We start from the raw sequence: 15462 nt of genomic DNA on the forward strand, positions 1-15462 counted from the left end.
AGACATTTATGATAATACATCTCTCGTTACTTTAGCATAATTAAATGTCTGTGTTGATTGAATATCTTCCAAAATGGAAAGGATTTTCTTTAATCTTGGTTTGGTCCCAAACGGTTAGCAAACCATCGCGAGTTCCAACCGTGTTAGATGCTTGAAACATTTCAAACCTATTACCACATATCAAACTCACCAATTGGTGTTGAGAAGATCGAGTTTCATTTCTTGAAGAACAAACCACCGCATAGTTAGTACCTGAAATGGTACTTTTAACCAAACAACATTTAAGGGGGAGCCTAACTCCTCTTACATTCTAGAACAAAATCTGCATTTAAGTTGAATAGAAATACATGGCCAACATAACCAAATGTATAAGAGGAAACTGACTTCCCATACTAGCAATCTAGTGACGAAGGGAACCAAGAAGGAGAGTGACAAGGGCCCATAAGGTCTAATTCTATTAAGAACTAAGTTACAGCACGTTAATGATGTAGCAAAACTTAATAAGAATATCTGGTACGTGCATTTCATACCAAAAAGAGAAACAGCTACCAACAGCATCAAACTGGAGTAATCAATGCATTGCCAAAATGCACTGATAGAACTTCCTACTTCAACTAGCATAGGTAGGCCTAGCAAACTCGTTTAAGCTGTTGTAGCGATGCAGCTCTAGAATCTTTATCCTTTGGATTGGAGAAGAGTTAGTATCTTTAGCGAATATAAATCCATATCATTGTCCCATCCTAATGATGTCACCGGTAGTCAGAGAATTTATGAAAAGCAGGTCCTCCTCTTTTAGGTCTTGCTTAATGATGCCCAGGGATTTGAGTTTCTTCTCTAGGATTTTAGCGCTCTTTTTGGTGGGAGGAGAAGGGCAGGCGGATTGTTTGGGTGGATGAATAGCTTGTAAGATAGAGCTAAATACTTGAGCAACCGGGATGGGACTAAAGGTGCTGGAGTAAGTTGGAGTAGGAGGCACATAGTGAGACTGAGGAGGCACACAAGCAGAAGAGTCTAGTATAGATGAGAAGTCCAAAGCGGACTTAGGTAGGCAACGATCAGGGGCTGGAACAGAAGTGTCAGAAAAATCCAGGAGAATGGTATCGTTAAATTTGAAATTTAAGTCTATAGGATGAAGCGGAACGTCAGACATTGTGGGACTGATGAAAATGGCCAATGGGTTAGGTGGCTCGAAAGTGCTAGGCGAACTGGTGTGTAGGGAGATATTGATCACAGAAATAAAAATGGAGATTAGCTTAATAGGCGGTGGTGCAAAAGGCTCAGCTAGTATCAGTAAAAGGATGTTAGGTAAACTATCCTGATGGTGTTGAGGTTGAGACTGTGGAGTGCGCCTAGCGGAAGGGAGTCATCTAATAGGTTAACAAGATGAGATGAAGAACTGGGATGAGGATTTCTATCAGTGGAACCAAACTAGAAGTTACGCTCGGAATCCCCAAGGTCATCCTGATCATCATTAGGGGAAGAAGAATGAGCAGCAGTGGGAGAAAAAGGAGTGAAGAAGTTCACAACCAACTTAACCATATAAGTAATCCCCCCCACAGAGACCTCTATAAACTTTGGAATGGATTTCAGATAATCACAAAGAAAAAAAAAGTCGAAAGTAGTGAGGTCATCCCATTGAATACAAGATCTACTAGCATGAAGTGGAACTCCAAACCCGACCTCTATGCTGGTTACTGCATCAACGTTCCAGCAAATCAAGGATAAGTTAATCAAGCTGGCACTCACCTTGAATCCTAGATTGCTGCGGGTACCATACTTGGATTCATCCCAATGATTGACCATGAGTGTAAAACCTTTCCCCCTAATATGACCTAAGGCCACAGAAACTTGCACCACTTCATTGGATGGGCAAGCCACAAAAAAAGTGTTAGCTTTGGAAAGGTGTTTAGTTTTTCAGTTTTCCACCACTCGAGCTTTCCTCGAGAGAGTGACAGCAACATCATCTTCCTTAACCAAATGTCCAAAGGCCTCAACGTAGGCAACACGATATAGATTAGAAGAGACCTCAGCCATCTCAGAGAAAAATATAAGGAAAACCTAAGATGTTCTAAGCATGGTGGACAAGGGTGTGGAGGTAGCTGGGTTAGGAGGTGACATAGCCATTGGAGGGGGTACAGGACGAGAGCAAGTTAGTCGACCAGAAAGGGGTAGCGAAGTAGAAGAAGAGAAGTGGTTCCTACAACTCTTAAAGGAATGACCGAACTTTAGGCAGCAAAAATATTTGATGGGGTTCCTACAAACTTTCTTGAAGTGATCTGTATCCCCACACTAGAAGCAAACACCCTTTTTAAAGGGAGCCGGGGAGGCAGGGAGGGAAGAGGGTGTAGTTAGGGGAGGATGGTGACCATACCTATCGAATAGCTCCTTAAGATCAGCAGAGAAATTGGGATTGTAGTCGCTCATTGGCGAAAAAATAGGCCATTGAGAGAGGAGGACTGAAGCATAAGAGCGACCAGAGCTGTCTGCAGTAATGTGACAAGATGGTCAGGGCATAGGTTTGCTATAATAAACTGAGACATCGAGTTTGACTGGAAACGGTCAACAAGACCCTTGTGTGGCTGGTGATGCCGACCCCGAGCGGCTATTGAGATCCACTTGTCAATCTCAGCAAGATGGGGCACCTTCAGAAAATGAGGTTTGTTTGTGCTGGATGGTCGCTCAAAGAGACTAGACACCCCGCTTGGTGAAGAATGCCCAGAGGCATTGCGTTCACCCCAGTCAGAGGTGGTTGAGGACATTTGTCCCCTAGAGAGGAGTTTCTCTCTCTAAAGGAGCCAGAGCTTCTCGCTCTAAATCTCTTCATGCCAGTTAGCCTTGAATTGTTCTCAATATAAAATAGTCTAAACAACATATAAGATAAGCAAAGAGTGCCTTGGCTTTGTTTCTGCTCAAAGGCTTAAATTCTTTTTCAAAAATTTACATGCTTACATTAAGCTTACCAGAGAGGCTTCTAGTTTAAAAAAACATAAAGTATCTCAAACATATCATTCATATCTAAGAGGAAAGACAAGTCTAATACCAAAGAGTGCTGTCTCTTGATTAAGTTTCATGAGAAAATATGATTCAGTTTAAGGGCACCCCAAGGGTTGTTGGCAAATCAATATAAAAGAATAATCAAGGCTTGAGGCATGTATTCTACACTTTTGTTGAAGAGTTTATTGCCTGCATAAAGTGGAATTTGCAGACAATCCTCTTCTCAGGATATAACAAGCTTCTACAGAACAATCAATGATAACGGTTTTTATCTTAAAAAATCACGTTTTCATGTGTTTTTATAGACAATGAATTAGTATTCAGTTCATTATATGCACAAAATGGGATTTGCAGACAATCCTCTTCTCAAGATATGACAAGCCTCTACAGAACAATCAATGATAACTCCCTTTATCTTGAAAAGTCACATTTTTATGTGTTTTTATAAACAATAAATTGGTATTCTTTCATGCCATTGGTAAAATAAAATAACTAAATTTTACTAAGGCCCAAACTCCAAGTCCAAATCCAAATCCAAATCATTTAAATATATATCTATATATACATTAATAATATATATATTTATTATATTGTACAATACATAATTAAACTAATGGACACAAGACAATTTTAGAAAGTAAGGTGGGCCTCCTTATATAAAGACTTAAAAGTCTTGTGAATGTTCCGAAGTGGGTCTATTCACCCATACAATATTACAAATTATCCAATAAGGGTTATTGTCATGATTCAAAACCTCATCCAAGAAGACTAGCCGAAAGATATTATTTGGATTCTTTGGCCCTATATAAGTATTCAAGATCTTTTGAGTGAATAACCAATATGGGACTAAATATACGTCCGCACATGCTCTTACATACTTTTCCTATTTAAGCACTGACATCCTCATCAGGCTAAGTGTCCAAATTCATGTATCGATTCATAAACATCACAATGAGTCCATGTTCAACCCCAATGAATCTGCATTGCAGTATCCCTTAGTTCATATGGACTATGAGCTAGGTCCGCTTTGATATCATTTGTCACGATATAAGATCTCATCTAAAAATACTAGCCGGAAGATATTATTTAGATTCTTTGGTCATACATAAGTATCTAAGATCTTCTTAGTGAATAACTGATATTGGACTAAATACATATCTGCATAGATCCTCACAATTATTGCTAATACTATTTTCTAATTATTTATTAGGAAAAATTGAAACCTCATATATGAAATGAAAACCAATTTAAATTTAGATTAGATGAAAAGAGGCTTTTTGGTGGGTTGTGGTTAATAAAAAAATGATTTAATTAAAACATATAGTCTTAATCCTTAAGGAGAAACACCATCAACCTAGATCCATCACTTCGTCCACATCTCAGTCTCTTATCATCGGGATCCTTCCACACATGTGGAAACCATGTGTGATCTTTATAGCCTACAAGCTTTGTGACAGACGAGCTATCCAGGACAAAAAGGTTGAGCTCAAGTCAAGTTTCAGGATCTTTAGTTCATGACCAGAATTAGAATCGAAATAAAAATTGAATTCTAAAGGATATTAGGGATTGAATTTTGGAGGATTAGGATATTTTTATTTCTTTCTAAAATCTGAATCGAGATGGAACTCTCTCCAATCAAACAGTTAGAATGAAAATTATTTATTTCATTCCTAATTGAAAGTCTAATTTTCTCCGACAAATAATGTCCATAATGGATCTTTCTAGCTTACTAGGTGTTTAGGGAACATCCAAACCACCCAATTATTCCCTTGCTTAGTTTAGTAGTCTAAACAAATCATGTTTTGATTGCACCATAGGTTAAAAGATCCACAGGGGTAGGTTGCCAAATATGACAAAGGTGTAATATTCATTCTAATTTTCTAAATCGAGAAAAAGAAAGGTTAATGTTAAATAATATATGAGCCCATAAAATAGAAGGAATGACATTATATATATATATATATATATATATATATATATATATATATATATATATATATATATATATATATATTCAGACTAGATAAGATCAATCAAATTTAAACTCAGAGTCAGTTAGGTCAAAACTCTATAACGGGAGTTCTACATTTATGATCCAAATTATTGAATATGATCTACTATCTCAAAACTGTTTACACATAAAAAATTATATGATTTGAAGAGTCTTAGCCTATGCACCAAACAGTCCAAAATTGGATAATCTAAATAAAATTAAATTAGATATATTTTTTTATTACTTAATGCATAAGCTAAAGATTTTTAAATCATGTGATTTTTGGTATGCAAGTAGTTTTGAGGTAATGTAGTATATCTAATGGTTTGGATTATTGATGTAGGATCCCTATTGTTTGATTTTAATCTGATCAGATCTAAGCCTCCGATCGATCTTATCCAAATCTACCCCTACGCACAGAGAGAGAGAGAGAATCGAGCATAAGCTTATCTTCGAACTATATAAAAAATAAGTATCTCTAAATGAAAGAAAAATTACAAATTAAATGCATAATAAATATATTGAATATTGTTCCATATTTAGATGATTCATAATATTTTATCCATTGGATTCTTCAATAGCTAGTCCCTTAACTTCTTTTTGATGATTGAAGTAGATATCTATGGATATGTTGGCTGAGATTGACAGAGTTTGTGTACAGTGAGAGTTTATATTCTTTGAATGGCCAAAGCTATGTATAGAACTTATTTGGGTCAAAAATTATCAATGTGCTTCTCACAATTAGACTAGAATTTTAGATGAAAAGATAAAGTAGAGATAATGATGATGCATCATTTGTCTATTAGCATATGTTCACTTACGGCACTTGTAAGCAATACTAGCTATCCGTGTAAAAGAAAGAGACTGAAAGAGTGATAAAAAAGTCATCACAGTTTTTTTTATTGCCGAGGGTGTTGATGTCTGGGGAGGAAGAAAGGACATGAGCACTCTTTTCACATTTTTGTAACCTTCTCCTTTATTAAATTATGCTAGTATAACCATCCCCTATTCTTCTGTGTTCCATCACCAACAACCTTCAAATGATCTCACAAAAGATGTTTCCTCTTAGTGGCTCCATCCTTTATATATATATATATATATATATATATATATATATATATATATATATATATATATATATATATATATATATATATATATATATAATGATGGTGGTGATGATGACAATGATATTATTATTATTCATATATGTGCCGGATGAGGACATTTGGAGGGATGATGTTTTATCGTATGTGAACGTACCTTGCTTTGACCTTGTTTGCAATGCTCTTGATGAGCCTTGGTTCGCTTTTTTGGGTTTTGTGAACTAGCTTAGAACATGGTAAGCCAGAGTTGAAGCACCGAGCTTGAGGCCAGGCTTTTTCGTTGTTTATGAGGTGCAAGTGTAAAGTTGAATGAGTAGGAGATCAGAAATTTTCACTTGCTTCTCCATTTGTTCCTTTATTGTTGCTCTCCTTCCCATGTTATATTCCGTGATTTTTTTATTTTTGATGCAATACATATGTTCTATGAATTAGTCTAGTAATCATTTCCTTCTCCATTTTTGGGAATCCAAAAGGAGTTTGGCAAGATCCTACCAGTTTAACGAGAAAAACATGTGATTAATATAGCCTTCAAATTCTTTTAGTTATCCTTTTTATGTTAAACATACAGTAATATTAATTTGAATGAAAGAGATTAAGAGAACAACTATCTACGTTTTTGTATATAACTTTCATTCCCAAGTAAGGTTGTTTCTCCCAAATTTTACTAGAAAAATTTAAATAACCTAAAGTTCTGACTCAAAACCACCTCTTAACTTGCTCAAATTTTTTATTAAGTGGTGTGAGATAATGCCATCAAAAAAGAGAAAAACTCCTCCTGTAGTAATTACTTGGAACAGACCGATTATGGGGCATTCAATCATCATTAGTGAGACGTTAGGATGGACCCTTATCTTTGGGAAAGAAGAACAATGGTATTCTAGATAAGTAGAAAGCAGTACTTCTCTATGAAGAAAACAGGGATCGATAAATTTCTATTTAGTAGTCGAAGACTTTAAAGAGCAATTGGAAGCCATTTGATATTTGAATTAGGTCCTCATTTGACTGAAAATATGGAGGCAACATTATTGCTCGAGTTGGGAGAAAAAAAAGGACAAGAAAGAAGGAAAGGAGTTGCTGCGGAACCCAAAATTTCTTTTGCTCCCTTGCTAACATCCCACTCGTTTGTTTCTCAAGAAGAAGAGCCATCTCCAAAAGGCTTTATTTCCTGTACAAAGAGACTTGGTTTATTCTAATTGGTGAATTGGCAAGAGTTTTATTTCACACTAGTAAATATATGTTATCTACAGTTTACGAGCTTCACACATTTGGGTGAGGGATAGTTTTATAACAGTTGTTAACTGGCTTTTTGTTTTGAAAGGCTAATAGCACTATCGACTTGATAGCTTCTTTTGTGGCAGAGCATTCAGGATCCATATCATGGGATACTATAGCTGATTTACCTAATCAATTTTTAGGCATTTTATTTTTTGATTCTCGAAGATATATTTATTCATGTTCAATTTAATATAATGCATCCATCTTATCACCAAAAAAAAAAAAAAAGGATTGGTGCTATGCTACCCTAGCATCCAACGATGTAGATGTATCTAATTTTGGTCATGCAACTAAGGCCCAGTCCAATTAAGGAATGTTGTAAGCTAATTTGATGATGAAGTATCTCAATAATTGTAGTCAGGACCTTGGTGTGAATCTCACATTCATTGTGGTCACAAAGCTTCAATTATTAGATTTCCATGAGCCATGTGAATCCTTTGTGCCACCGTTGAAAATGGACCTTAAACAAAAAAACAAAGCAGAACTCAAACTAATCGAGTCTAAACAAGTCTGAAGTGATGTGAACCCTACAACCTAACAACCCTGAAAAAAACCTCAGTTCCGGGTCTTAGCAAACCGTGGACCATTTGTAACCCTGACCCACAAACCCTCAAGTTTTGGCCCACCAAAACAGGACACCTCCACGTTAGTCCAACGCGCCCAAGCCCAAGCCCTCATTCTAAACGCGGTCCCCCAACGGGGACAGGAAACCCTTGGATCCAAAGCCCACCAAAAGAGGCGCCCGAATATTCACCAACATTTTAACTTCTCTCTCCTTCAAATCTTTTCCATGAGCCTCCGCTCCAAGTTCGCCGCCTTCTTCAGGAAAGCCCTTTCCCTCGCCGGGGCCGCCTCCGCTGCCACCATCCCCTCCTCCCCCGCCGTCGCCGCCGCCGCCGCCCCACCGCCTCCCAAGGCGTTCTCCACCTCCGCCATGGACGACTCCAATGCCGCCGCACCCACGACCCTGCGCACCCGCCTCTGCATCATCGGCAGCGGCCCCGCCGCCCACACGGCGGCGATCTACGCCGCGCGAGCCGAGCTCAAGCCCATCATGTTCGAGGGCTGGATGGCCAACGACATCGCCGCCGGCGGCCAGCTCACCACCACCACCGACGTCGAGAACTTCCCCGGATTCCCGGAGGGCATCCTCGGCTTCGAGCTCATGGACCGCTGCCGCGCCCAGTCGATCCGCTTCGGCACGCACATCCTCTCCGAGACCGTCACCGCCGTCGACCTCGCCGTCCGCCCCTTCCGTGTCCTCTCCTCCTCCACCACCGTCGTGGCGGACGCCCTGATCGTCTCCACCGGCGCCGTCGCTCGCCGCCTTCACTTCCCCGGAGCCGACGACTTCTGGAACCGCGGCATCTCCGCCTGCGCCGTCTGCGACGGCGCCGCCCCCATCTTCCGGAATCGCCCCATTGCGGTCGTTGGCGGCGGCGACTCCGCCATGGAGGAGGCCAACTTCCTCACCAAGTACGGCTCTAGGGTTTATGTCGTGCACCGCCGGGACGCCTTTAGGGCATCGAAGATCATGCAGGCGAGGGCGCTTGGGAACCCCAAGATCGAAGTTATCTGGAACTCGGAGGTGGTGGAGGCCTACGGGGAGGGGGAGAACGGGCCCCTGGGGGGAGTGAAGGTGAGGAACGTGGTAACCGGAGAGGTCTCGGATCTCAAGGTCTCCGGACTCTTCTTCGCCATCGGGCACGAGCCCGCCACCAAGTTCCTTGGGGGGCAGCTGGAGCTGGACTCCGACGGATACATCGTGACGAAGCCCGGGAGCACACAGACGAGCGTGAAGGGAGTGTTTGCTGCCGGAGATGTGCAGGACAAGAAGTATCGGCAGGCGATTACCGCCGCTGGCACAGGTTTGTGCTTAAAAATCTCACTTTTATTACTTCTTTGTTCAGATGTACTAGTTTATGCCGTGAAAAACGGAATTTTTGGAAAATGGGTTTCGCTCAATGAATGGTTTCTATCGATGAATAGCCTGAGTTTGGATTTGTAAGATGAGTTCAATTCTATCTGTATATTAGAGCTTCTTTGCTAAGCGGGTCCTGTTTCTTATGCTTGTGATTGAAGCCATGTTATTTAGTTTAAGTTTTCAGGTCAGAGAGTGGATTGACATCATCTTATGCACTCTAACTTGGTATTGATCTAGTTAGATTTTCCATCTTAATGTTGTTCTGCTCAATGATATCCTGCTTACCATTGAATTTCTGATTGTTTTTCATGTCTCCTAGTTATTCTGCTCAATGGTATTTGGCATATCAAGTTCTGACTTAAAGTGCAGATCTACTTGCTGTGGAAGTTGACATAGTTGTCATCTATGAAGGTAGCTTCTGCAGCTATGAAACTACATCTAACCGTTGCTGCAACAGATTGTATCCTTGATCCTCTGTGCAGTCCTCAACCCAAATTTTAGATATTTCATGGGAAGTACTAGAAGAACTGGAAATCATTTGCCACCAATATTTCCTGAAATTACAAGCCATTGTTCTCGTTTGAAAGCCCTAAATGGATGACAAACCAAAAATTCCCTTTTTCCTCATTACAGTTCAATTATCTCTGACACCTGCATTTTAGTAAGAATGTGATCCATTGACGGAAGGAGTAAAGAACTGTTAGTGAGTCTGTCTGCTCCTGGTTCCCCATATAAGACTTCTTGACAATGTATACTTCACGCCGCCATCCTTCTTTCACCACTTTTCATGACTATCTTGTTCTGAAAGTAGACCTGCCAATTCATCCTCTCCTGTGGAAGTACCGTGCACCTTCTCAATTTTATTATTTCATGAGGCCTTCTCATTTACAATTACCAATAGTCTAACTTGAACTGTGGGTCTGCCTTAACTCCCACATGGGTCATTTTATAGCCGTCCGACATGTCTGGTCTACCTAAATTGAGAATAGGGTTATACTTGATATAGAAAATTGTTTCATCTTGGAAAGCTGTGGTCAAATTCTGTTATATTGTGACTCAAAATATATAATTAAATTTTTGTTGATCCCCTGATTGTAGTGAAATGATATTGGGTTATTGTAAACATTTACAATAAATAATATCGAATATAATCATGTCTTGGAATTTAAAATTAAATTTTCAATGTGCTTTGATATTTTCCAAAATTTTTCCTCCAGTTTTTTCCATTCTTGAAAATATATTTTGCTTGTGATATTATGCATCCACCATGCATATAGTATGGTGTATGCATTGGTTTCAGAATAGAACAGTATGACATTTACTATTAGAAGTTGAACTGTTAGTTCACACAATAGCTGACATGGATATTTCGACTCTTAATATGTTTGTCAGTGGAGGAATCTAAACAGCAATTACAGCTTCCCATGCCAAATCCCCACATAAGAGTTGGCTAATAATGATGGACTCCAAACAACACAAATAAAAAGAAAATTCAGCCTCTCAATTTTTTTTCCTTAACTTGAAAACTATATGTTAAACTTCCAGAAATATCCTCATGGAGTTATGCCCTTCTCAGCCCTGTTCTATCTCTCCATGCCCTTTGCTCAATGCTTCAACCTTTCCCTAGTTTCCTTTTCCCTCTTGTGGGGGATTGGCCCACTTGGATTTAAAGCCTTTTCTAAGACGAGAGGGTGACAGAGGTGGCTTTTGCTGTAGGCTGCTTGCAAGTCAGCATAAGTCTATCTCTGTGACTGTGGAGTCACCACCGCTAACCTGGTACTGTTGCCTTTCATGATATTTGCAATTACGTGCAATGCTTGCACTGCAATAGGTCATCGAGGCATACCTGATGGATTTGTTGGAAAATACTTAATGTCTTCCATGCCAAGCATGTCACAATAATGCCCAAGGATTTTCAGCTGTCTGAAGATTTAGGATTGTTTCAGTGTGAGCTCAGCCATTGTGACATTTGCAGCTTTTGTTTGGCTTTTAGTAAAGGTTGTAGAACTTTCTTTTGCGTTTGAATGGTACTCCATGGAACAAGAGTTGTAATTGCTGTAGCAGGTAGATGATGTTGGATGCTGCTCTGGTTTTTTATGCCATGTCTTACCAAAACGAAAATGGTGACTCATTGTGTTGAGTATATTTTGGTATCAGTTCATCTGTCTTCCTCTATTTTCTTGTTCCTGGTTCACTTATTGGATCCACAAGAACTACTTGTAAAACCAATGGTATGATGACCACCATAATTACAATAGCAAGGAACTTTCCATGGTTCATGAGCAGCACTGGTAGTCAGGTTTGCTTTATGAGACAGCTGCACAGCTTATGCTCTATTATTGCGGGGTAGCTGTCCCTGACCTTCTGTATAGGAGGAAGGTGGCACGCATAGAGACGCATAGGCAAACCATTGAAGTTTAGATAAGACTGATTACTCTATCTGATCTATTATTTTTACCTGCACGCTTCTTTGGACTTGTTTGGTTATTCGTCTCCCTCTGACATGGCACGCAATTGGCATGTCCTTTTATATGAAACCTTTTGATGAAAGTGACGCCCTTTTGAGAGTAATCAAAACACTTCATTCATCCAATCCAAACTATTAATGAATTTTAATTTAAGATCTCTTTATAGATATTGTGACACTGCTATGGATGGCTAATTGTGATTTTTGTTTTGCTCATTTCATGCTTCTTTTGCATTGAACTGGCAGCTTCGCAGTGACCGTGATAAAGATTTTCCCCCTCTTATATGATCTTTTGGGATGGATGTTTTGTATCTACTAAATGTCTTTTTGGTTATAGTAATCATATTTTAAAAGAAAGGTAACTATAGTACCATATCAGGCTCAATATGTAGATTCCTATTTGGCTATAAGGTACCACCAGTTATGCTTGCTTGACTGGAAATCATCCTCTGTATCGTGTAATTTTTTGTTAAAAGGAAGGTTGGGCAATGTGGTCCCCCAAGAGCCCCGTAATGGACTGCTCATATTTGAAAGAATTGCATACCTTTTTTTTTTTGCTGAAAGTAAAGAATTGCATACTATTGTTGTGCTGGTTTTATAAGGTTGTTGTCCCTGTATAACTTGATATCATGTGTATCTGGTATTGTATTTTAGTGTCCGAAAATGGTACATCTTGTTTTTTCTTACTTTAAAATGGAAGATAAAGTGCATTGATACATTTAGGCATGATCAGGTTTGCACTTTATTTTAACTTTACAGAAAATCAATGTGATGAGTAGGATGCATGATTTATTTAGTTTTCCATTTTATTGGGAAATGGAGATTGTTCTTCGAGGAAGATTTTAAATTCAAAAATTTAGCTATGACTTCCAAGATTTTCTTCGATGGAGAGTATTAGGGTGCAACCTAGCTCGGTTGTTAATGTCACTATACCTTGGATACAAATGACCTAGTTTTGAATCCAATCCTCATCCCGATTGGATGGGCTTCCTTGCATCCTAGTTTTCAAGAAGAGTTCCATGGAAAGTATCAAGTCATAGGGCCAATCCAAGTATTGACATGTCTATATTGCTAGTACAAGAAGCCAAAGAAAGAAAAAAAAGACTTGCAGTATAGCTTATGAGAGAAGGGATTAAAGCTTTATGAAATATCCTTTATCAGAATCTACCTTAGCATTTCTGGCAAATAGCAGCAAGGCGAAGCAATGCTCTTGGGCTAAAAAGATGGCACAAGTGTTAGTACTTTTGAGTTGCTAAGAGATGGTCACATAGCAATGCAATGTTTATGGGCAAAGTGGTTCCACAAATGTCATTTTATGGAGGTTGCTGAGAGATGAATTCCTGGTTGGTGATTTTCAAATGCTACACAAACAAGACCAGGGACCCATGCATTAGGCAGGAATGACCCTCCCTTCTAGAATGCAGGGATACCACACAGAATATTTGAAAGCAATTTCTTTTTGCGAAAGCCTGCTCCACTTTTTCCATCACCACCATCAATTTTCTTCCTCCAATTCATCTTCTTGGTGCTTATAATGGATTGCCTTTTGTTGTGAGCATATTTGCCTTTTTTTCATCTCTTATTCAACCTCCATTTGTGATATTCTCTTCAAATTTAGTTTTCTTGAATCATAGTGTTAACATTATAATTTTCAAAAAAACTAGTCTATGTTATCTATAAATATTTCTTTTTTACAGCATTTACTTTTTCTTGCCGTTAGAACTATCACTTTGTTCTTATCTTATCCTCTGGCTATTCTTTTACTTGAATGTGATGTCTTCCCTTGGAACAGCTACATCCTCTGGTAAGTTTAATGAAAAAAAAAAAAAAAAACCCACCGTGCATTCATAGGCGTAAGACGTATTTCTCTTGTAATGTACACATATAGATCGCAAGCCCTATTAATGTTCTTTACATACCTGGCTCTTCTAAGTGATGCCATTGATTTGTGAAAAAAATAGACTAATGTGAAGGAGATTTATAGGCTAGAAGGTTAGATGGTACTATGCTTCTGGGATCTGATTTAGTTAATTTTAAGCGCCATTTCTGATAAATTTTCCATTGAAACACCTGCAAGAGTGCGTACATTCTGCAATCTGCATTTATCATTCCCTACAATATCCAATAATCATTGCAGCGTTTAAGCTAATATATTGCTGTTCAACAATCATGGTAGGATGCATGGCGGCTTTGGATGCTGAACACTACCTGCAGGAGATTGGAGCTCAGGAGGGAAAGACCGATTGACTATGTTTTAATGATGTTGCCAACCCTCGAGAGAGTCCAACAGTGGTGGCAAAGGCTAATCTTTAAGACTCAGCATTTGCTTGCTGATTTCTTGCGGCAGTTGTTACCAGGTCTTAGCAATGGATGCTTTCATTTTTTTTATTTATACAATTTGATTAAGCATCCAAGTTCTGTTGACTCATGTCCAGATACTTACTTTTGGATATTGAGAAGTTGATGTTCCTCCAAGTGCAGGTCATTGTATCTTGAAGAATTATTTTTTTCATGAAAATAGCTACGTTGCAAAAATAAAAATAAAAAATCCCGAATTGTTTGCTTTTATCAGTTTGCATTGCATCTCTGCTCGGAAGATACCTGCAGCATTATTCTGAGTCTCGTAATACTACTCTGGTTCTGTGTGTATTTCATGCTTCTGTGGAAATGCCTTGATATGAGGAATGAGTAAGATACAAGGTTTCAGCTCATGGCTTTGTTACTTTTGATTATTGACACATGGGCCCTAGAATTTCTCTTTCAACAAGTGTGATAAACTATATCACTATCATCTCAGATAAATGGATGGAACATGCTAAAAATAAGGAACGACTCCCAGACAACCAGAAGGGTTTAGCATCCACTGTCAGGCGAGTTACAAATGGATGAGGAATTCTAAAACGAGGAAGGACTAACGGACCACTAGAAGAAACAGAATTTAGCACCTATATTGTGGGCATTGCAGTTTCAGGCATAGATTTCTTAATAGGATATACGCTGCAGGTGGCTGCATTTGAGATAGACGACAATGCTGTTCTGCAGATGGTGGCGCATCTCAAAATCATTCTATCTATTATTATTCGATTTATTTTTCGGGGAACTTAACATCCGGTTCCACGGGCCTCTGCTTGCATGATATAAAAATCTCTCTCACCATTCTTCTGAAGTTTTCTAGTTTCTTATCAGGTGGTTATTTAGGGATCCCGTTGCCGAGACCATGGGTGGAGACTGACAGGAGGTAGGCTATTGTAGCCCAGCACCGCCTCAAAAAAAAAAAAAAAAAAAATGAGAGAGTTCCATCAAATGAGGAGGGATGGGATGGGGAGGTTGAGCACGTTAGGTTAGGAACTTTTTTTAGCCGATGAAGGCGTGGATGGAGAAGGGTAGAGTTGGAATTTCAGAATGAGGAGGGAAGACATAGGATCGGATGTTAAGGTAGTGTTTGATAGCGAAAATGGTATTTATGAAATAGAAATATCAATTTCTCAGGAAATTTATTCACCACTCCAAATCTAATTTTGTGTTTGGTTGAAAATCTGCGGGGTTCATCGAGAATAAGGTGATGTTATTTTCTAATTTAGAATAAGATAAAATTTTTTCTCATGATAAATCTAGAATACACTATTCCATGATCTAATATGAAATAGCTTAAATCAGATAAAAAAATAAAATATAATTAATATATTTTTGATTGAAATTATTA

The 15462-nt window shown here is 38.8% G+C and overlaps 1 protein-coding gene across 1 annotated transcript; it reads left to right on the top strand.

Moving 5' to 3' along the window:
* Window positions 1–8143: 8143 nt before the first annotated feature.
* Window positions 8144–14325, top strand: LOC105049482 (thioredoxin reductase NTRB). Its single transcript, XM_019852090.2, has 2 exons — window positions 8144–9236; window positions 13936–14325. Exons 1-2 carry the CDS (start codon window positions 8159–8161, stop codon window positions 14004–14006), a joined length of 1149 nt encoding a protein of 382 aa, XP_019707649.2. The 5' UTR covers window positions 8144–8158; the 3' UTR covers window positions 14007–14325.
* The last annotated feature ends 1137 nt before the right edge of the window (window positions 14326–15462 follow it).

This window comes from Elaeis guineensis, chromosome 8 (assembly GCF_000442705.2).
Source record: "Elaeis guineensis isolate ETL-2024a chromosome 8, EG11, whole genome shotgun sequence".
In the NCBI taxonomy this organism is placed as follows: Eukaryota; Viridiplantae; Streptophyta; class Magnoliopsida; order Arecales; family Arecaceae; genus Elaeis; species Elaeis guineensis.